This window comes from Carcharodon carcharias, chromosome 7, assembly GCF_017639515.1.
Source record: "Carcharodon carcharias isolate sCarCar2 chromosome 7, sCarCar2.pri, whole genome shotgun sequence".
Lineage (NCBI taxonomy): Eukaryota > Metazoa > Chordata > Chondrichthyes > Lamniformes > Lamnidae > Carcharodon > Carcharodon carcharias.
This window is the reverse complement of record NC_054473.1, coordinates 169,322,566-169,347,351: the sequence shown is the minus strand read 5'-3', so window position 1 is coordinate 169,347,351 and position 24,786 is coordinate 169,322,566. Positions and strand designations below refer to the sequence as shown.

At 40.3% G+C, this 24,786-nt stretch overlaps 1 protein-coding gene across 1 annotated transcript in view; it reads right to left on the bottom strand.

Annotated features, from left to right (window-relative positions):
* Positions 1-1,178: 1,178 nt before the first annotated feature.
* wfdc1 (WAP four-disulfide core domain 1) overlaps positions 1,179-24,786 on the bottom strand; it is a 50,534-nt gene continuing 26,926 nt past the window's right edge. Inside the window, exons 4-7 of the mRNA XM_041190802.1 lie at positions 20,854-20,994; positions 18,299-18,349; positions 9,257-9,331; positions 1,179-4,551 (exon numbers count right to left, since the gene is read on the bottom strand). Of these exons, the coding sequence (XP_041046736.1) occupies positions 9,273-9,331; positions 18,299-18,349; positions 20,854-20,994 (251 nt within the window). The 3' untranslated portion in view covers positions 1,179-4,551; positions 9,257-9,272. The remainder of the gene's footprint in view (positions 4,552-9,256; positions 9,332-18,298; positions 18,350-20,853; positions 20,995-24,786) is intronic.

Genomic DNA, 24,786 nt, shown 5'->3' with positions numbered 1-24,786 from the left:
AGGTGGGGGTCAATTGAGGCTTTCAAAAAGGAACTCGATTATCTAAAAATGAAAAATTTGCAGGGCCACACGGAAATACAAGGGAAGTGGCACCAGGTGGAACTGCTCCCTCAGAGGGCCAGCACAGACATGATGGGCTGAATGGTTACAGCACCAAAGGAGGTCATTCTATGACTCCAATTATTTGGAGGTGGGGTGTGGATGCTGCAGACAGAAATATTCAATGGGTCAGAATTATTTGTAAAAGGAAGGAAATGCCATTTGATTAATTTTAGATTACGTCTACTGGGGAAACCACGAGTGGTGTGAATCGTTCTTTTCCAATGTTTTGGGGATAAAGTCCATTAGAGGAAATAATCAAACTTAGATTTTTTAAAAAATTAATCACAAAATGGTTTCAAAATTTTTCAAGTGATATTTATTAGTAACTAGGATAGTGTGGCTTTTTACTCTGGAAAAGCATGGACTTCATGGTGATATAGTTGGAGTCTTTGAAGATGATGAAAGGATTAGATTCTGTACATGTGGATAGGATATTTGGCCTATTTAAGTTAGAGATGTCTAGGGGGCTTAAGTAGAAGTTGAACAAGGTTTTATGAATTGCCTACATGTGCAGTAACTGCAAATTCACCAAGCATTCAAAAGGCAGGTGGACTACCTCCTATGAGTGGTAAACATCTGTATATGTAGAAGGTAAATGGACAATTTGAGGTTAGTGTCAGCAGTGACTATCTCCAGGAGCTTGCTTGATTGTTTTTGGGATCAGGGAAGACTTTCTCAGTGTTTCTTTCTTAAACTGGCTGAAAGCTTTGTTTTGACCCTTCCCAGGCCATTGTGTGATTGGGGATGGGAGAGAGGGAGGTTTAGAGTAATGGTGTCTATGCACTACATTGGTTCACAACTCTAAATCTCAGAAAAAAATGAATCTGGGAAATACAGTTTGCAGGGCAAAGTTGCGAACGCATCACATGGAGAAAAACAATTACTCATAGCTAAGTCAAAATAGCAGGCTGGCTTAAAAAAAAAATCACCATTATGGAGTTCAAGGTGAGGAGGAAATATGACCGAGGGAATGACTGATAAACATGTCACACTTAATGTAGCAAAAAAAACCAAGACAAACATAATGACACTCAGCAAGTAAATGTGATGCATGAAGTGTGCACTAGATGCAAGAATTAATACAATACTTTTATCAGATTTAGGATAAGCACCCAAGACTTAAGTGATCATTTGTTTGCATTTACAAAACAGTTCAGTAAAAAGTAAGATCATAATTTTCCAATGTAAACCAAGTTGTAATTAAAGTGCAGCCTTTATGGTACACTTACTTGATATCGCATTAGAGGTTTAAATGCTGCATACTTTGGCCTTTTGAAAATCAGTACAAATGAGCAAGAACATAAACTTAAAACAAACACATCTTGTCACCAAGTATGCATACATATTTTACATCTATACTTTTTCTTTTGATTTAATGATCAGTAGAGTCACATTTTACTCCATTCACTAAAGTTGGTAAACAAATTGGCCTGAATGTAAAGCAGATGTCAACAAAGGAAAATATATACCAATGTTGGCAATTCTATGAGCTCTCAGTTGGAAAAAATGATCCATACAGTATAAAATTTTTGACCACTTGCCTTTATGTTCTGCATTCTCTTTTACTAATTTGATAAACATAAGAACGTTGATGAGCAATGATAATGTTAAGTAATGTTACTATATTACAGTTGGGTTTATAGCCCATACATAGATTTACTTTGAAGTACAGTGAAACATTGTCAAGTGTTCAGAGATGTTTCTGAGAGAGGTGACAAAGTGCAGTATGAATGGAAATCTTTTCCTTTCTTGCTCTATTTAAATTATGACTTGATGGCAGTTAGTTTACATTTGAAAAGAAGCAAGCAATAAAAGACAAGCAAGAGTCTCACTGTAACCAAGGACAAGCAGATATTCTTCAGTTCATCCTTTGGTCAATCAGTTCAGTTGCCAGCTTCCTTGGCTACAGTGTACTATGTGACAGCCGATTTATTTTTTGCTATTGCATAACATCTTAACTTGTAACATATTAATTTCTAAGTAACAATTTAGCATTTCACATTATACCAAACACTTCCTTTTATAGGTTTCTAACCCTCTTTCCTCTTCATATACATGTAATGGAACTCGGTATGAGTTTACAAGCAATAGAGATTCCTAATCAAAAACAGACTTCAGTATTCACACGAGGTGTTACTGTGTAATTGAGGTCCTGCATAGTGTTATTTTTGTTAACACATTAAGAATATAACCTCTAATTTTACACTTAATTTAAATACTATGTATGAAACATTTCCTACATTTTAACACTTTAAAGAATCTAACGTGGTGCTTTGAAAGATTGTTGAAAACATTGTTGCAATGCAAACCATGTAAGTTGTATGAAAAACAATAAAAAGAGAAGGAAAATAACTAATTGCTATTATATACCTTTAAAGTAAAAGAAATACTGGGAATGTACTGGGTCAATCAGTATTTGAAAGAGAAGGGTAGATTAACTTACACCCACAATTTTGTTATGTTTTTCAGATGCTGATTTGACTTTATGCATTTCCACCATTTTCTGTTTCAATTGACAGAGCATAATTATAGAATAATTAATGTATACAAATACTCCACAATATAAAAAGGAGCTAAATTTAATAGCCTTTGAAAATAGGCTCAAGGATCAATATGCAGATTGACTCATGGCCATTTCTTTTATTGCAGGCAGTATACTAGCGACTTCCCTAATAGTCAGCATGACTGTAGCATGCAGGGAAAATTAACTATGCTGTTGACCAGCTGTAGTCTCAGCAGGGGGCCCAAAATAGTGGGAGGTGAGCACCAGTTAAAGCTACACTGCACTACTTAAAGTCAGCCTGCATCTCTTAAATGGTGGGTGAAGGTGTGGGAGAGGGATGGTGTGCATTCTGCTGGAGGTGTATACAACTAATTCTGACCTGGCAAAAATTGAATAAATGGAATATGGGAGAGAGTGGGCTCTAATATTTTCCACCGCTGCACTTGAAGCTTTGTTTGAAGAGGTGAAGAAAAGAGATGGTGGATTTGCAGGAGGCTTTCCAGACAAACTCTCAAGAAGGCAGTGGGACCAGATAGCCATGGAAGCTAATGCTAGAAGTCAAGCTGCAAAGTCCTAGATGCAGTGCTGCAAAAAGTTCACTCAAGCGATCAAGGTCAGTGAATGCAATTTCAAATGCAATATCTCACTAATGCACCACGAGGCTCAGACACCACTCAATGCACTCTACCCACTCATCACTGAAAAATCTCATCGATCAGGACCCACAGTTAGAATTGCTGCAAGCCTTGCACTCATTGCCAGCTGTTCAATCATGACAGCAACATCATTTGAACACATTATAGCAGACATACTGGTTTACTTCCAACTCTTGCAAGCCAAGGTGATGCAGAAATGGAGGCAGCAGGTGCTATTGGGTGGAGGATAAGTGTGACTTCATGTCCTCACCTAATGGAGGGGGCAGTGAATGCCATCATTGGAGCAGATATTGCTGAGGCCTAGGCCAACAGCAGGGCTAAATCACAGAAGGTGAAGATGTAGAACCTATCTCCCCCACCCTGTCACATGTCACTTCCCCCTCACCTATTACAGAAGCTTCAGAAGATGTAAGCTTGTTCCTCTATGTGCCACCCCAACCCCTGACATCTCTTCCCCACAACCCTACCCTGTGCCTTTCTCCTTTTCAAGAACTGCAACTAGTCAGGCAGTGATGGAAGAACAAGTGGAAGAACAAGACAACAGCGATAAGGAAGAAAGGCCATCACCCAATCTCTCGCTTGCAGCTCAAGTACTGGTACTTCACATACTTAAGTGGATGGCATAGAGGTGGAGTGCATGGTGTGACTTATAAGGCATGAACAGTCCGAAGCCAAGGCATAGCATAGGTGCCAGATGGTGAAATCTCAAATGAGTTCTGTGCATAGGACTCATGAGCACTTTGATGGGACAGGCTACAGAAGGCGGCAGCTGGATATGCAAAATGAAAAACTCGATATATTGGCAGGCTGGCCATAAAACCTGCATGCAACGTCAAAGGGCAGAGAGGAGCTTGGCACCAACTGTCCACAGTGATAGCTACTACTATGCAAACAAATGCACTAACCACTCAAGACAGGATAGTAGCATAATAACGTGGATTCTTTATTCAAGGATAGTTTATCCAGACATAGAAGTCTGCACTGGACAGGTTTCTTCAGACTACCAGCATACAGAAGTCACATGGTATGTTACATCATGCCCCTTACACTGCTATATTTTGGAAACATGACCACACCTTTTAAAGGTGTGCCATAACATTTTCCAGCATAGAAGTGGTGGCCAACTCTATTAGCAAACTTGTGGACCCAATCAGGCAGCAGCTACTGATGTCTGATGACTCAGCTTTCGTTGCAGGAGCTGCAGAAGCCACTCAATGTCTGGGTGCTGTAGTGGAAGTTCCAATTTCTGTCCTGCAAGTTCAGCTTGCCGTCTTGGGAGAAATCTGAAACCTGTGGATATCAGTGTTTAAAGGGGCTTGCAGAGTGTCACAGCAATCTATTGTCCTACAGATCATTAAGTGTTGCCTCAGGGGAGTGGCAATGCCGTCCTTAGGAATGACAACATGCATGCTCCCACCCCTGCTGCTCTGCTAACCACCTCAGCCAGGCAACCCAGACCACTGCCTCCCATGATGCAGTCTGCAGTTCAACCAGAATTGCTCAGTCATCCTGCAAGGCCATCTGCAATTCCGCACCCTGCACCCCACACCCCACCATCCCCAAAAAGTCAGCAGCCCTCCACCAGCTATGCTGCAGTCACTAGGAGCACACTGTGTAGCAGCAGGACAGGTGAAGGCACACAAAAGAGGCAGCAAGGGATCACAAAGGCATGATTAGTTGACATTTGTATGCAATTATAAATTTTGTTTGGAATGTTTATTTTCTGTTGGCTATTATTATTGCACAACCCATGATGGTCAGTGACAACGGAACTGCTGGTGAATGGGGAATTAGGGTTGTGTTTGCTGGTTATATGAACAACCCAACAAGAAATAGGCCATCTACTCCCTTCCTCCTCTTCATTATGCTGAGATTGTGGACACAACATACCACCACAAATCTTGACACATGCCTCACCAAGCATCCAAACAAAATTTATAATTGCATACAAATGTCAACTAATCATGCTTTTGTGATCCCTTGCTGCCCGTTTTGTGTGCCTTCAGCTGTCCTGCTGCTACACAGTGTGCTCCTAGTGACTGCAGGGTTCCTCTAGAGCGGTCCTGGCAGCAGAAGCATTATTTCTTTTTGCCAGTGATCTACCACACATTCTACTCTACTGCATTTCATGTACCAACATGGCTTTCATTGTAAGCATGTTGCCCACATGTGCCTGAGTTGCACAGTAAAGTCATCAGCCCATGTCGCCAAGTAACCACTGTCATGGTTTAAGTGCAGATGGCACAGCAGATTGTTGCTGAACAGAAGTACAAGACTGCTGCCAGGATACCTGCATTGACCTGCTGGACATGGTCACATTGAGGGAGTGGAGCGCCTCTGATTTTTAAAAAAAATCATTTTTATGGGATGTGGCCAGCATTTATTACTCATCCCTAATTGCCCTTGTTCAGAGGGCTTTTTTTTTTGCTGTGGACATTAGCAAATCATGGTCATCATCAATTCCAGATTTTTATTTCATTAAAATTTCACCATCTGCCATGGTGGGATTCAAACCCCAGAGCATTACCTCTGGACTACTGGTCTAGTGACAATACCACAATGCCACCACCTCCCTCCATCTCCTTTACACAATAATGGATGGCGTACCGCAAGATATTGCAGATAACTCCAGCTTGTAAGGAGCCAATCCATAAACTTTCATGGTTACTTTCTGGCAATGCAGTCCTTGCCCTGCTCAGGTTTAAGTGGTAGCTGCAGCAGGTAGTAGATATCAGTGGAGCATATTTTTACTGAAGTGCAGATGACTTGCACATTGTTCTCTTCTGAGGTTTTAGTGAAAGAATTGTTCTTTGAACACCTTGGGCCTTTATGGCCTCCAAGTGAAAGCTCTTCTCCTCCTGGCAGCTTTCCCTGCTCTGTGTGCCCTCTGTTCATTCTCTGAGTCATGCAGTATTCCAAGGGAATACCTACTATTGCATCAATATGTGTGAGAACAACTGGTTTGTTCAGACTACTTCATACACTGAAATTTCTCCCAGAACCCAACCTCTGCCAAAGCTCCCAGTTGGTCCCAGCCATAAATTTTCAGATAACTACTGCTGTCTACGAGATGGTCGTCGAGAGTCATTTCTGCCTACTGTCATTTGGTCACCACAGAAAGCGCTAACAGCAGGAACACAGGCAGTCAGCCAAGACGCTGAAGTTACCACGCATGTTAAAAAGCCAGTTCAGCCTGGACAGCCAATCCAGTTGAAGCTTTCTACGAATCAGCTATTCGTGTGATTTGGAGGACGACTGGATGGGATTATTGTGAATTCTGACCCTTTATGGGTAGTGTTATCTATGGAAAGGAGTTTGTGTTACTGAGTAAATAGCTCCTGGAGTTACAGCATTGGATAATCAGATGGGAACATGGATTTCTATCGCTTTGTGGGATTTAAAGCTCCTCTTCTCATGTAAATCAACTCAGTAAACATTCATGTTAATAAACAAAAAAAAACTTTAAAGAGCTCTAGAAAGCACCAATCACTTGCGCAATTATAACAATGGCCAGTAGAAATCAATCAGCAACTAACCTGAAAGTGGTCAATGATCTCCAATTAGTATTGGTGGGGTGTCTTTCCCGTTGCTGAACACATTATTAAGAGATAATGCTAGCTGGAGCATTGAACTCCAAATGGCAGTTCCTGGTGTCAAATCAGTGTTACACACCGGTTGCCTTAATGATCTGCCTCTACATACTTCTATCGGATGCAAACTGCATGTGTGTTAATGGTTCATCAATGTAACAATCAGCACAACTCACACCAGAAGTGTTTATGCGCACCACAAATTACATTTTGGACCTCTAAGACCATTGGCAATGTTCAGAAAAATGACTCTGCATTTGAATTCTGCACTGGTAGTATTAATTTTGTGAAACTTGCTACATTATGTATTTCACTATCAAGAATAAAAATATTACATAGCCTATTTTTTTTTACTCAACTATGTCATATCTACTGTCCAAGCACATCTGTTGTCTCTTGATTTGCATTATATATGGCAATGCAGATGGTTATAACAAATGACACCCACAGTACAGAACATTTTAGCAGCTTATGAATCATCAATTTTAAACTTATTAGCCTGGATTTTGTGATTAGTGGGTAAATGACATCACTCACTGCTGACCTTAAACTGCCCACACAAATCTAGCAATCTCTTGGGCATGGATTTCCCCTTCCCAACACTGACTTAATTCTGGCAATAATTTTAGGAGATCTTTGATCTCCCACAACAATGATATAATGGAACAATCTAAATAGCCAATCACACTGAAGCAATCTCTGACAGCAATCAGAAAATAAAAATTAAAATTATTTATAAAGTGAAAGATAGAGTGTGAAAGAAAGATTGGAACATGGGTTAGGTTGAAGCTGAATTATTATAAACTTTAAAAATATACTTTATATTACTGGAATTATTAAATATGGAATTTTATCATGAGTGAAATTTTGAAGTCCACAAATATAAAATTAGTTTTCCAGGGCCAGAGAAGTTGTTGGGAAGTAATTGTGACTTAGTCTGTCACTACAAAACCAGCCACACCTCATTAAACAAGGTGCAGCTTTTCCTTTTTTTGTTTTACAGAGCGACAGTGTAAAAAGTGGAAGTTCATGTCAAATCAGTGATTTTTAATTGATTCACATCTGCAAGGACCTCAATAGTGTATCCTGTGGAAACGCAGAGAATCATTGACAGAAACTTCTGGATTTCTGTGTTTAATTGCATATATGTGTGTACGCCAGAAGTTGCTGTCAGTTTCACAGAATATTGATGGTGAACACTAACAGTTTCGCCATCATTGCAATATCCAGATTATCATGTCTATAATTTTCTGCCTGAGTAATTGTTTTCAAAGTGGTAAATTCTTTGGCCCAGAATTTGCTGGAGTTGAAAATTTGGTGAGTGCTGAGAATTGGATTGTTTACCTCCAACTTCAGCAACACAAAAATAATTGGAGCTAATTGTTGGAGGTGCGAGTTGAGCAACACGTGGAGAGGTCAATGGAGCAGGTGGGACCTTGGAGAGTGATGGGACTAATGGTCTATCTCCTTAACCATTGGAATATAAGGGTTTGAATGCTTAGCAAAGCTTTGAAGTCACAGATTGAACATCTGCTTATAAAGTTTATCACTGAATTACTGGGAGGAAAACGTATCAAAGTTTTTTTTGGGCCTATGGAATAGGAGAGATCAAAAAGACAGCCTCTTACCCAGGATTCAGACTGTAATTTTTAAGTTACTGAATGAATTGAATGCTGTTGCTGATACATATGAAAGTATACATTTTTTATAAATGCAAAATATTATGCTTGATTTGGAATCAGCACGGTAATTGTTAGTTATTTAGAAATTAGTGGACCCACAAACTTTGAGGTGGGCGGTGGAGTGGGGAGGGCAGTTGATAACTCTAAATCCTGGCAGGCTGAATTGAATTTAGCATTGACTTCATTCCCAGCAGAATCCACAACAAATCATTTTAATCAGTTAAACGATCAGGTTAACTTGCATCCTGGTTGTGCGCTGTGGCATGTGCAGAACGATTGTCATTTAATTGCTAAATGGTTTCAGTGGAAGACCATTGGAAACATAAATTACTGCATTAATATGCTGTAAAACAGAAGCCACTTTCTAACTCGTTTAATTCATTTTCACAGCGCAAGTGCAGGAATTTCTCAACATTTGCAGGAAGATTAATGGCAAATCATCCAGCAATTTGCAGCGATTCACAGCTCATTGTGTGTCTCTTCGCCACAAATTGATGGGAGTTTTTACACACTAATACCAATGTGCGATTTTAACTCGTCATTATTTTGCCAGCAAATTCTGGGCTTTAACTTGATGAGCAATTAATGATGAGGCTTATGTGACTCACAGAGTAAGGATCCAGGTTACCTGTATTTTTTTTTAAACAACAGTTGATACTGTTGTAGAATTATGGGAAGCACGCTCTTAATCACATTGTGTTCTTAAAACAGATCTTGTTGTACCTTCACATTGGCAACTTTAGCCCAGATGTTTATAGTGGTGCTTTTTGTAGCCAACTGCATTATTAGAATTAGTTCCTGTAAAATGAAAATAGACATGTTACAAAATGTACTGATTTCAAATCATATATTGTCTCAGTTAGTTTGTTCACTGCCATGAAATTGATTTATGTCATTCTGAGGCCTAGAGGTCGAGAAAAGATAACAGCATGAATAATGATACTACTCAGTTCAGAGTGTAGTTGGTCATGTAAATGAAATTTCATAAATGTTAAATCTTAAAATTTTGGAGAGTGAAATGGTTCCTTTAGGGGGAAGAAAACCTTTAGTAAGGGTACTTGAATGATGTCTTTAAAATTTATTATAGCATAATGATTTCAAAATCTTAACATGCACCGTCACTAAAATGTACTGCACTTATCTCACTACAGAGTGAAAAATTATGGTGCTACACCAGCTCTTTATGTGGTGCCTCGTGATGTGGAAAAAAAGTTAGGTCTGTTGCCAACCAGGTGACATGCCTGACTGCAATCCACATACTGAACCTAGTGTCACTTTTCCATATTTGACTTTGGAAATCAGTTGAGAGAGAGAGAGTGAGAGAGCGATGCCAACTAGATTCCTTGATACATCAGTTAAACAGTTAGGGCAGGATTTTCAGGTAGGCGGGGTGGGTGGGTGGGCCCCCGGGTGGGTGGGCCCCCGGAAGTGGCCAGGAAACGGGTGGGTGGGCCCGGTGGGCCCCCGGAAGTGGCCAGGAAACGGCCCGCTGCCTGCAATTTCACGCTGGCTGGCCAATTAGCGGCCAGCCAGCATGAAACGTGCGCTGAGAAGCTTGGCGCTGCTGGGATGGGGTCAGGAAGAGGGTGAGAGCTGAAGTCGGTGCGGGGGGAGCACGCAGTGAAAGCTCCCCGAAGGCGAAGAGTTACCTCAGGGAGCTGAAGAATATAAAACCACGAAATAAAGGTTTATAAATACAGAAAAAAAACATTCACACATCGGACTCACTCGCCTAAACATATGCATTGTAAAAATTCTGCCCAAAAGTTTTAATTTAAAAAAAAATTTACTTACGGAAAGCTCATCCTGTCCTTGGATGAGGTTTCCTGAAAAATGCAAAGGCCACCTGGCCAACTCGCCCACTCGCCAACCATAAGGTTGGACAGGCAGCAAAAAAAGCTGTCAATTAATACTTTAATGGCTTTAATAGGCCTCTTAATTGTTGGTGGGTGCGCTGCCAACTCACGCGCGTGCCCGCCAACTGAAATTTTGCGCAGGTGCGCAATGATGTCAAGACACTCGCCTGATGTCATCATGCGCTATTTTACATCCAATCTGGTCAGGCACATGCCCGCCCACCCACCAACCACCGGATGTAAAATTCTGCCCTTAGACTCCACCAATGAAATGGTATATTTTGTAGATCAGTAAGCCATCAAGTCTGTGTTTGTAGTGGTTCAAAATTGGTGCCGAGTGTTGAAAGGACGAGGCATCGTTAGTGCAGATGACGGAAAGGAGAGGTTAGGCTTAAAACAGACCAAAGGTTTGTGTAGGAAACTTAAGCTGTTTGTGTTCCTGTGAGGGACCACCAACTGGAACCATGTCCCTGCCCGCACTGAAACTCTGGCAGCATTCTGTTGTGCTTAGTGTGAAAGTTGAGTCCTAATTACAATCTTTCGTTTACATAACCATGGTAACAAAGAACTCCAGGTCATTAGGCTTCCATTCAAAGAGAGGCAAAGCCACGACATTTTTGGCTCAGCGCCTCTTGTTAAGTAGTATCTGAGGCCTTGCTGAGGTGGCCACGCACAGGTCCAGATTAGTTGCGGCTGGTAAAAGTTTCTGACCAACTGTCTCTTCTGCAGATATGATCTCGCACAGGTGACCCTGGAGGAGCGCACAGTGTCTGCTGGTCTGCTCAATGCCTTCCACAACTGGTAGACATCAAAAGGGACTCTCCCTTGTGGAAGAGTCCAGGACCAGAGGGCATAATCTCAGAGTAAGGGGTCACCCATTTAAGACAGAGATGAGGAGGCATTTCTTCTCTGAGGATAGTGAATCTGTGGAATTCTTTACCACAGAGGGCTGTAGAGGCTGGGTCATTAAGTATATTCAAGGCTGAGATAGATTTTTAATCAGTAAGGAAATCAAGGTTTATGGCGAAAAGGCAAGAAAGAGAAGTTGGGGATTTTCAGATCAGCCAGGATCTCATTGAATGGTGAGCAGACTTGATGGACCAAATGGTCTACTTCTGCTCCTGTGTCTTATGGATTGTATTGTTCACAGTGCAACTATTATTATGAGTTTCCTCTCTCTTTGTATGATGTGGGTGGGTGTTTATTGTTTGTGCCCCTTTAAAAAAAGATTTTAGATATTTTATTTGTGTTGATGACAGAGGGAATTGCCCCAATGACCCATTAAGAACAACAGATACTATCTGATGCCAAACATCTGCTTGTTATGCAGATTAGCACAAGATCCTCATTGGAATGCCATATGTTCTCACTTAATAGATAATATAAAGTAATATTACCAGTGTTGAGAATGTGGGACTATACAACATTTTAAAATTTGGTTATGGTGAGGCCAGGAAAATGTATTTTCCTCAGGAGCAAGAGTACATTATTCAGCCTTACAAGACTTTCTTCCATTCAGTTCGCTCATGGCTGATCTGTACCTCCATTCCATTTACTGACCTTTCATTCATTTCCCTTGATACGCTTACCTAACAAAAATCTGCCAATCTTGGTTTTGATAATCAAAACCAGCATCCACGCCTCTTTGCTTGAGAGAATTCCAGATTTCCACTATTCTTTGTGAAAAAGGTTTCTTGCTTTCACTCCGAAAAGGCATATCTCTAATTTTAAGATTTTTCCCCGTCTTCTGGATGCCCCCACCAGAGGATAGCTTCTCTGCTGAATCCTTTTATAATTTAACAAGTCAATTAGATTACCCCTCAACCTTCTAAACTCAAGGGAACACAAGCCGAGTTTATTTAGCCCATCTTCAATCTAACCCCTTAAACCATGGTATCATTGTGGTGTAACCCTCCAAGGCCAATGTATCCGTGCTGAGGTGTAGTGTTTAAAACTAAATGCAGTGCTCCAGATAGAGTCTGACCAATGCAAAAATGAAATAAGGCTTCTTTTTCATCCTCTTTGAAGCTAGTGGTTGGGGTGAAGGATAATGACAACTTGAAAGGGAGTATTATTTAAATGGATGGGGAAACCCTCTAAAAATTTTCACCAGGGGAGGGGGAGTGTTGGCCTTGGGTAGGGATTGTGGCGGGGAGATCCAGCCGTCCAGGAAACTGCAGCTCAGAAGAGTGGAGGAGGTGGTGGCAGGTGTGAGAGGAAGTAGTCGCAGCACTAGAAGACAAACAGCCCCAAAGTTTTAAACTGGGTTGCACCACGGAGAATAAACGCTGTCCTGCAAACTTTTTGGGCTGAAGCTGCAAGGCCTCAGGGGTAAGCAAGCAACAGCGCCATCTACCTTGGAGATTAAGCTGAGAGGACTTAATTTATCCAGGAAGAGAAAAGACTGAAAGACAGGCTTAATTTTCACAAACTCAGTGCGTCTAAAAATGATTTACAGTCAGTGAAGAACTTTAGGTGTTGTCATTGTTGCAACATAGGAAACATGGCAACAAAATTACATGCAGCAAGCTCCCACAATGAAATCCAGGCCAGGGCGGTGGGGGCTGCAGTGTACTGGCACACAGGGAGGGGTTGTTGGTGGTTAGGGTTATCCGAGGGATAAATTTTGGCTAGGACACTAAGCAAAAGAAACTCCCCTGCCCTTAGAGTAGTGCCATTGGATCTTTTACATTCACACAAGGGGGCAGATGGAGCCTTGGTTTATCTAATCCAAAATATGGCAGCTCTAAGGGAATAGCACCTCCTCCATTTTGTACTGTTGTGCCAGTTTAGGTGATGTGCTCAAACCCCTGAAGCTACAACCTTGTGATTGCTCCCACTCAGTTACCACTGAGCCACAGCTGACACTAGAACAGCAGTAAGAGATTTTAGCAAAAAGGCATATTGTTCATTATCTGTACACTAAAGAGTGATAATTACAAAGAATTAGATTGTTTGAAATTTCAGAACAGAGGCAGGCATATAGTCCATTTTGCAGACTAGTGCTAGCTCCACAGAGCTATTCTAATCTTATTTTGCTTCTTTTATCCCTTATTCCCTTAACATTTTTCTTCATGTTTAATTTCCTTTTAAGTGTCAGGACTTACTTCAATTCAATTATCACTTTTGGTAATGCATTCCATATTCAAATAGCCCGTTGCATAAAATAAAATCTTGCAAACTCCCTATTTTGCTCAGTGTTAATCCTAAACTTATGCTCCCTTGTTACAAAAGGCAATTACGTTTGACTTTAAAAATGTTCTATGGCTTTTCACATTAAAAAAAATGTTCCAAACTGATTAGTAGGCTGGTTTGATGGAGCCTCTCTGTTCAACAATGTGAGGGAGGAAAATTAATAAAGGCAATTGAAATCGCTAGTGAAGTGGAGTTTGATCATACTGACTGATATAAGTGTAACTCCTTCATATTACTGGATTTAGTAAATCCTCCCTCTCCAATGATGTAATTGCTGCTCTCTGCTTGAATAAAGAATGCATTTTAACAGATAGGCACATTTAATTTCTCCCTCTTTGTATGCCAAAGATAGACATTAACATTGCTTTTGTAAAGGCATGGCCCAGGATTCACCCACTCACTCTTTTCCAGTTGTTTGAAGATATTCCTATGGCTTTTATCCCTTTGAAATCTATTCTTATGGAAGTTTAGCCAAGTTGCTATGGACACCAAAGAAAGATGCAAGTTGTTACCTCTAGAAGTCATGCACCCTGGTAATCAAAGGCTGACCTTTACATCCAAGTCTAAACTCCAATATAAACTTAATGCCTGGCATCAACCATCCATAGAATGCTGGAAGCTACTGTAATGGGGAAGGTATAGATATTGGACAGGATGATCTGTTCAAACCAACCTGTATGACTTCTTTTGAAGATCTTGCAAATAAAGTCTATATGATAGATTTTTAACAAAAATGAAAATTGCTGAAAAACTCAGCAGGTCTGACAGCATCTGTGGAGAGGAAGACAGAGTTAACGTTTTGAGTCCGTATGACTCTTCATCAGAACTAAAGAGAAATAGAAATGTGGTGAAATATAAGCTGATCGAAGGGTGTGGGACAGGTGGAGCTGGAAAGAGGGCCAGTGATAGGTGGAGGCAAAGGAGAGATAGCCAAAGATGATATAAACAAAAGGCCAAAAAGGAGAGTTAACAGCAGTGATATTAGATAAAGGATTTCCCCTCTCCTCGCCGTCAAAGGGGCCAAACACTCCTTTCAAGTGAAGCAGCACTTGACTTGCACTTCCCTCAATTTAGCCTACTGCATTCGCTGCTCCCAATGCAGTCTCCTCCACATTGGAGAGACCAAACGCAGACTGGGTGTCCGCTTTGCGGAACGCCTTCGGTCTGTCCGCAAATATGACCCAGATCTTCCTGTCGCTTGCCATTTTAACACACCATCCTGCACTCATGCCCACATGTCCGTCCTCGACCTGCTGCAATGTTCCAGTGAAGCTCAACACAAACTGGAGGAACAACACCTCATCTTCCGATTAGGCACTTTACAGCCTTCTGGACTTAACATTGAGTTCAACAACTTCAGATCATGAACTCTCTCCTCCATCCTCACTCCCTTTTTGATCCCCTTTTTTAATAATTATTGTAATTTTTTTAATATATATTTTTTTCTTTTCTCACCTATTTCTATTATTATTTTAAAATTTATTTCCATCCATTGTTTTATCGCCACCTTTTAGTCTATTTCGACCCCTTCCCCCCACCCTGCCCTCACTAGGGCCATCTGCTACTTGCTTATCCTGCTTTGTACCCTTAATGTCACCATTAGCACATCCTTTAACTAATATCACCACCGTTAACTCCCCTTTGGTCTTTTGTTTATGACATCTTTGGTAATCTCTCCTTTGCCTTTACCTATCACTGACCCTCTATCCAGCTCCACCTGTCCCACCCCCCTTAAATCAGTTTATATTTCACCACATTTCTATTTCTCTTTAGTTCCAATGAAGAGTCATATAGACTCGAAACGTTAACTCTGTATTCCTCTCCACAGATGCTATAAGACCTGCTGAGCTTTTTCCAGCAATTTTCGTTTGTTTCTGATTTACCTCATCCGCAGTATTTTGCTTTTATGATAGATTTTTAACTCAGACTTACAGAGTGCTTCTAACAAAGTTACACTGAAAGACTTCTAATTAAATGAAATTCACAAGATTCACAACTGTGTGACCCGAATAGGAACTTTTTATTACAAATAGGAAATGCGGTACTTATGGGAGGTGTGATATTAATCTGCTGGAAGAAACTGAGGAGTTCTGCAGGATCAATCCTTTGATCCTTATTGTTTCTAATTTACATGAACTAGAAAACAAAGGTAAGCTTCTCGAATTTTCTAATGATACTAAAAGAAGTAAAGACAGTGGATACTAGGAAAGATTTGCAGAAGTATTGGATGAACAAATGGCCAATTAAATTTAAAGTTCAGAAATATATTCTACATTAGAAAAAAAGTGCATTATAAATACAGAATAGAGCTGAATTCATAAAGACAGGTTTAGAAAGGAAGTTGAGTTCTCTCAGGCTCATCATTTTCAATGTCTAGACAATACAGCAAGACAAATGGAACATTGGGATATATATCCAGAATAATAGTGTAAAATATGCTAAGGTTCTACAGTTTTGCCCGCATAGAGTATTGCATTTAATACTAGTGAGCAAAAAAATGTATACAAAATTACCTCATACTACTGCAGGAGTGGGGTTCATTTGGTAAAGTGGGAATTTATTAGTCCTAATCTGCTGAATGGTAGTGCTATTATATATCAAGCTCGTGGTACCACAGGCTCTACCAGGTAGGTGATTGATGGCATTGGCTTCTTTATTGCTTGCAGTTTTATTTTTGTTTACAGCATGAATTAACAATAGTTTTAGTTCCACCTTCAGTATTCAAAGAGTCATATTGGACTCTAAACATTAACTCAGTTTCTCTCTCCACAGATGCTGCCAGACCAGTGGAGTTTTTCCAGCATTTTCTGTTTTTATTCCAAATCACTGACATTCAACATTTCAAGAGCAGGCAGGAGCAGTATCTAGGAACTGGAGGGTAGATGTTTAACCTGATGTCTGGGCATGAAATGGACTTTGTAGATTTGTCCCCTTTTATACAGTTAATCCCAGTGGAAATGAAAATTGAGTGGGTTTTACAATGGCCAGTTGATCGCAATACCAGTTTTATACCAGGGTGACCAGCTGAAAATCTACCAAAGGACTCTTCATGGGAGTTAATTGGAATCAAATTCTGGCACTTCTCTCAGCATGTGCATAACCTTGGTGACAACCCCACTGCACCAGATACTCTTCATAAGGAATGTGCAACAAAACATAAACCTGACCTTACAAAACACATGCATGCAATTTTGTGAACAAAAAATAAAGTCGGAAAAGAAAGAAAAAAATTATTAGTTTACTAAGTACTTTAACTCTCAAGTTTCTCTATTGGCTGTAGCTTTCTAAAAGAAAAAGCCTTTTCCACAATTTACTGTTCATTTTCAGGTGTTACAGGGGAGGATGTAAAACCAGGACTGATTTTGAAGACATGCTGCCAGTCATCAATACTTCCAGGATTTCCTTCCAGCACATGGTATGTTAAAATGCCACATTAATGAAGGAAATACGTGGTCTCCTTGGTGTCTTGTGGTGTTGTGTATCATTAGGATAGCAATTAAATATTATGTGAACACTTGGACTTGGGTGATAATGCTCAATTGCCTTAGTCAAATTCAAAAATTTGAATAAAACCCATCTTTACATTTTTATTGTTGGGCACTATAGCAATTACCCTTCCTCTTTTGAGATGGATATCACGGTAGTACCCCACATGGCCTAGGCATGTTCCCATCATACTTAAATTATCCTGGCAACAGTAAATAGGCCTGGCTCAAAGATGCAGGTGAGGAGAGAGGGTGGATCTCACCCCGCCAAAGCTCTACTGCGTTTGCACCGGAAGAGGAAAATGCAGCTCGGAATATTCTCATGCTTCTGAAATTCTATTAAAATGCAAATTTTTGTATTTTAGGAGAAATAAGACATCCACATGTTACAAATGTGAGACTTTATAAAGGTAGCCATGTTTTAAACTCTCTCTTTTCATTTAAGGTAAAACAATGTTCTGGAATGGGGAATGGTGAGATCATACTGAACTCTGCCTGGAGACAGGTTCATGCAACCTGGTCATCATTAGGAAAGAGGCCTTGGCCAAAGCCTAAAGAAAAGCAAATGCCATGTTTCACACCTTGACATCTTTCTGGACATAAACTCTGAGACTCAGAGACCTGGAGAAGGAGATGGAAACAGCAGCTGCTGCTGTGAAAAGCAAAGGGAAAAGACTGTTTTGTGTTAGCCACTGAACAGGATGTGGAATGATTTCCTGCTTGAAGAGATGGGACTTGTGAAGATTGAAGGACCCAGGACCTATTTGAGTTGGTCTTGCTGATGGAAGTCAGTTCTTGATAATCAGAAGACTGGGTGGAGTGACTTTCAAACAACATTGGAAGACTCATTGTGTTGTTGCAGGGGGAAGGGAGCCTACTGAAAAGCTGGGAGGTGTGTGGGACTTAATCTTCAAGGTTAAATATTTGCTGGAAGCCTGCCATAACATACAAACTGGTCATAAAATATTTTGGCTGTGTTAGTTAATGGAGAAGTACTTTTTCTGTAGTTTGTTATATTAGTTGCCTATTAAGTCTGTTTAGTCTATGTTGATTTTAGTTTGTTACAGCAAAAGTCTTTAAAACATGAAATCTTGTTGTGAGATTCTTTCAATTGGTTACTGGGAATGGAAAATTCATTTTTTGAAAGAAAGTTATCAGTCCCCATGGGCTTGTAATACAAAATGTAATCAATGAGTACACTATTCAATGTGCTACTTAAAAGCTCTTACCAAAATAATCCTTATAGTCCTTGTACATTTTCGGTCTTAAATTGCGCCCATCTGCAAACAGACATTTAGAGTAATTAGGAATAACGTTTGAGGAGATAGTGAACTAACTTGGATATCATTCTCTCTTTAAACATTGTATGTCAAAATAGCTCATTGCTTTCTGAAATCTAGGGGCTTGTTTTTGCTTCAAAAGCTGAGGAAACTATAGGGTTCCTGGCTCAAATAATATGCCTTTTTACGCTAATTCAGATAATAACTGGTAATGGTGTTGGAACGGTGTGTTTCCCCTGTATGTCAGTATTGTTGGTTGGTTATCCACAAAACTCAGATCTAGGGCTTTGTTGCATTGAATAATAATACTGAATTGTTGGGTTGATTAGGGGAAACCAGAGAGATGCTCCTCAATGAAAAAGGCTTTAAGCCATTGTAAAGGATTTTTGTGAAAATTGAATATAAATATAATAATTCAAAGACAAAGGTGACAGTGAATACATTGCATTTAATTATGAAGATCTATTCCCTAAAATAAAGAACATGAACATGCAAAAATGTAGTCCCTTTCATGACTTCAGGATATACATCATTCTTCTCATGACTTCAGGAGTCCCAAAGCACTTACAACAATGCAATACTTTAAGTGTAGTTACTGTTGTCATGTAGAAAACATGGCTGACAATTTGCACACCACAAGGTCCCACAAACAGTAATGAGTTAATAACCAAATAGTGTGTTTCAGTAATGTTGGTTGAGGGATAATTATCAGTCAGAACATTCCTGCTCACTTCTTTGAATAGTGCCATGGGATCTTTTAAGTCCATCCAAGCGAACAAATAGGCCCCAGTTTAACATTGCTTCTGAAAGATGGCACCTCTGATAGTGCAGCGCTCCCTCAATACTGCACCCATATCCTTTTGATGCATTGGCAATTAAGCTATCAGTGAGCTATAACAGACAAAATCCAAAACTCTAGAAAGTTTGAATCATCTACTGTGGCTACATGCTAACCTATCTGGTTGAGATTTCTGGGACAAAAGACAGGCAATAACGGATGTTGATCAGGTGAACACGTGACAAGATATTGGGTACAGTCGGAAGACCAACTACCCTAGCTTAAGTGTGCTGCCCCCACAGACATTTCTGGGGTCAACCTCATCAACAACGTACTATTGGCGAGATTCCACTCCAAAGTCAAAACTGCTTATGCATTAATGGCCAGGAATGTTGGTGCATCTTCGGCATCAAGAAGCTCCAAAAGACAGGCATAGTGATTTGCAGCTTTGGAAAGCTAAATGTTTCTTTGCAAAATACAGGAGGGAGCCACAAAATAACTAGTTCAAATAAAGCCTTTGAAATTTTGCTAGAAAAAAATATTGCAGAGAGGGGAATGCCCCATCCTGCACTGAAGAGCACAGGGCAGCCAAGAGAGGACGGAAGGAACTGGAGAACAATAATATTTCCATGTATCGTAGGGGTGGAATTATTGTCAGAAGAAATGTATTCACCCGATCAAGTTAAAGCATGAGATGCTATTATTTTCCATTAATAACAGAATATAAGGGATTAATGTGTTGGACGACTTCATGGAAAACCACCATCTCTTATCCAGTCACTTCCAACAAAGCTTGCACTGGACCAATTTACCGATCTACTTTACAGAAAACAATATGTCAAGACTGCATAAGGACACCAATGTAATCTGTTCTCCTTTTCCCTTTCCCCAGATGTGCCAGAGAATGAAGAGCTGGGCACAACTGTATCCAGACACATCAGCACCTCACAGCATAGTTCTTTACTCACTATCCCTTTCAGATATATCCATCCTGATTGATTCTGATGGCATTTGGATACAGTGGGCGGAAGTTCCTCTTTACTATGATTAAGTGGTATAGTCAGATAGCAAATTTTCATAGACTCTCTGGGCTGGACCTTTGGCCCCTATTGGGGCCAGATTGGAGGTGGGCTGGAGATAAACAAAAAAGCTCCCTTGGTTAGTGTGATAGTTCCCAGCTCCAACCCACCTGCAGGCCATTTATATGGAGGTGGGATCAGGAAGCGGCAGGGCTACCTGCCTGCACTCAGAGTAGCTGTCAAGGCTCAGTAAGAACCAATTGAGGTGGCGCCAGTGCTCCAGGCTTAGAGACCCTCTCTGAATGCCTGCCTTGGTTCAGGAACAACCACAGGCTGCCTTGTAGAGGGGGCTTGCCACCCCCTCCCCACAAACAGTGCTGACCTGGCTCCAAAAGCCATTTTTTAAACTTTAGATTTAAAAAATTGGAGGGAAGGCCCCTCTCTCTGGGCAATATAAACTGGCAGGGCAAACTGGCTACTTTTAGAGACCACTCAGTTTCAGCAATTCAAGCAGAGTTAATATTGACTAAGTAAAGGATCATTGCTCAGGTTTTACATTTTTTTGAGTCATTCCTGACAGATAAGCACCAATCAACTCAGACATAGGTTTGAGTTATCTGTGGTCAAAGATTCAATTATCAACACTACGAACACTTATGTACAGTCACCACAGTATCAATAGGAGGATGTGTGAAATATTAACTGACCACTATTTCCTCGTTGCTTTATGCACTGCCCTCTATTTGGAATTCCTTCTGCTGGATTCCCAGGATTTATGATGTGACATTCATAGCCAGTGGGACAATGTAGGGGTTCATCTCCATCCTCTGTAGTACTACAGGCTTCAGCTGCAAGTCAGACAAATAGCTAAACAAACTGGCATGATCCAATGCTGTAACTGTATTATAGCATGCGATTAAAAGGGTTAACATTTGTGCAAGTTAAACACAGAACAAGCATTTTCAACATATGCTTTATATGTTAGGTTGTCAATAAGATATAAAAAGAATCAGTGAATATGCAAAATAGGTAAATGATTCTTTTATTTTTCAATGTGCTTAACCTTTCCTCATAAAACAACTACTTCATCCCAGGAATCAGCCTAGTGGACCTTCTCTGAACTGCTTCCAATGCAAGTATGTTCATTCTTAAGTAAGGAGACGAAAAACTGTACACAATATTCTAGGCATGGTCTCACCAATGTCCTCGAATTCTTTGAATCATAGAATAGTTACAAAACAGAGAGGGGCCTTTTGGGCACTGTGTCCGTATCGGCTCTCTGCGAGAGTGTGTCCTGTCCCTGTAACTGAAAATTTCTCATCTTCAGGTGTTTATCCAACTCCCTTTTGAAAGCCACAATTGAAACTGCCTCCACTACTGTCAAATCCCCACCCCAGACCCTCACCACTTCCGGGGGTGGGGGGGACGGGGGGGTGGGAATTCCTCGTCATCTTTAGTTCTTTTGCAAATCACCTTAAATCTGGTTCTCAACCCTTCTGTCAAAGGAAACAGTTTCTCTCTATTCTGTCAGGATCTCTCATGATTTTGAGCATCTCTATCAAATCTCAACTCAACCTTCTCCAAGGAGAAGAGCCTCAGCTTCCCCAATCCTCATAATCGAGATCCCTCATCCCTAGAATCACTCCATAAATCTTTTCTGCACCCTTTCCAATGCCACTTCATTCCTAAAGTAGTGTCCCTATGACTCTTCTTCAAAGTGGAAAAATATTGGGCAGAATTTTACGACAGCGGGATTTTACGTTCCCACTGTCGTCAATGGGATTAATAATGGCCCGCCGCATTTTACAGCCCCATCCCCGCCAAAATGTGGCCTTAAAATTCTGCCCCATTAACAGTTTCACTCGCCACAAATGCTGCCAGACCTGAGTTTTTCCAGCATTTTCAGCTTTTATTTCAGATTTCCAGCATCTGCAGTATTTTGCATTTATTATAAAGCACTAACAGACATTAATACTTAAATGTGTAAGCGAGAGAAATAATCTTCAGCTCTCATTGCTAAATAAAAACTGGTGTTTGACCAAACGATTTATATAGTTTTCAAACTGTCAGCAGTTTGAAGCCTACTGAGCAGAGTTATTTCTAAAAATTATTATTCACGTCTCTCGTGCTGAGAATTAGAATGTTTCAAAATGATGACTTTGAATAAAGTCATTGTCATAAAAAGCGAAACGTTATCCAATTTAAATTTGAATGACTATTATTCATTATTATTCATACGTTCAATTACTGAGTGGAAGCAAATGCCCTTAATCACTGTTGGACTTATTTGCACAGCTTAATGAACTGTTAAAGGGGACAATATGCCAAAACAGCTATTACTATTAACAGGCTTTTTTCCTGGTTTTGCATTTTCTTATTCCTATTAATGTATGATGTAAAAAAAAGTCAACTCAGCAAGCATTTTAAAAGGATCAATTGGCTTTTTAATTTTCAGTTCAAATGTCCCAATATTTGGAGTTCTTTATACATAGGGATGACTATATAAACAGCAAAATGTTGTAAAATATTTGGCATTATAGATCTATATTTTATAAGATACAGAAGATGCCCTGTATTTGACAGTTTGTGTAATAATATATATGTTGCTAGTCGTAGCAACAGAAACAGGCTGCACTATATCTAATAGAATTGTGGGAGCACATAATTCCAACTAGTTCCAGAAATCTGACCAACCCAATTAAATTTCCCAGTGTTCCCAGACTTCAACAACACCCTTTCCTGTTTTTGAAATGGAGGCACAAAAACAACATGCTTTAATTCTATTGAATTTAAACCAACCAAATGCAAGATGAATTAATTAGTATAAAACCTAAAGCCAATTTGATAATTTATCATATAATTACAATCAATACTCAATTAATTAGTCAGGACTAGAGGTTAAAGTTAAAATGAAAAGGTTCTGAATTGGTCAATAATTTAATACCTATATCTCTCTCATTTTAAGAGCTAAATGATAATTTTATAGGGATTTAAAAGTTAAGTGAAATTAGCACAGGAAAGCAGCTGCTTGATGAGTCTTCTATTTATTTAAGTTTTAAGTTATTTCTATTACGTCAGTTAATAATCTAATAGAGAGAGACATGGAAGGCTCTTCCATCTCATGGAGTGCACAACCATGCAGGGACTCCAGAATGCCTCATGTCCTGGACAACCACATGTGCAGAAAGGATTGTCAGCTAGAGAAGTTCAATCTCTGGGTTTCAGAGTTTGAGCAGCCACAGCTGTCATTCCTGTGGTGCATCCATGACTCAGTGTTTCATAAATGGCATGTTTTAAAGAGGGGCTCACCCTGCAGTTTAAGGATGTGCAGACAGCGAATGAATAGGTAACTGCCTTGGAGGACCAGGCAGCTTTACAGAAGTCTCTAGAATGCCTCTTGGTCTCCAACTGGTATTCATTTCTGAGAGTGATGGTTCCTCTGGGGAGCACCATGGCTGGCTCAGTGTATGGGGTTTGGGTGGGTAGAGTGGTGAAGGTGCAGGAGGAAGATTGTCAAAGCAATACTAATAGGGGGTTCTATAGTCAGGGGCACAGACTATGGCCCCAGATGTGAATTTACTTTACTGTTGCCAGGGTCAATAACATAAATGAACAGTTGCAGAGCATTTTTAGGGGAGAGGATGAACAGTCAATGGTCATGGTCCACATTGGTGCCAACGATATAGACAGAAAGAGGGATGAGGTTGTGCAGGCAGATTTTAGGAAGCTAGGAAGGAGACAAGCACAGATATAGTGATCTCTGTATTTCTAGAGTGCTCTGCGCTGAGTATAGAAATAGGAGGATAGAACAGATGAATGCAAGGCAGGAGAGATGGTGCAGGAGGGATGGTTTTATATTCCTGGCACATGGATCTAGGGGAGGAGGAGCTTGTACAGGTCAAGTGGGTTGCACCTCAACAGTGTTGGGACCAGTGTCCTTTTGCAGCAATTTGCTAGTGATAGGAGGAGGGATGGCAGAATATTACAGTGCTGGAGAGAGACAATGTCCTGGAGGGGTCAAGGACAGAATCTATTTGGTTGGTGCCAATAAACAATAGAGATACCATTACTACAGGATATATTCTATAGGTCAAAAGGGACCTGGGGTATAAATATACAAATCGTTGAAGGTGGCTAGTCAGATTGAAAGTGGTTAATAGGGCAGATGGGATCCTGGGCTATATAAGTAGGGGAAGAGAGTATAAAAAAAACGTTATGGTGAAGCTTTATAAAACATTGGTTTAACCTCAATTAGAGTGGTGTTTATTTCTGCACATCACACTTTCGGAAGGATGTGAAGGTATTATGAAAAAGGGTGGAGAAAAGATTTACGAGAATGGTTCCAGAGATGAGACACTTCAATTATGTGGATGGATTGAAGCAGCTTGGGCTGCTCTCTTTAGAGAAAAGGCAGTTTGAGAGGAGATTTGATATAAAGAGGTATTCAGAATCATGTGGGGTCTAGACAAACAGATAGGGAAAAACTGCTCCAATTGGCTGAAAGGTTGAGAACCAGAGGACACCGATTTAAGGTGCTTGGCAAAAGAAGCAAAGGAGACATGAGGAGAACATTTAAAAAAATATATAGCATATGGTTAGGATCAGGAATGCATTGTCTGAGTGTGTGGTGGAGGGATATT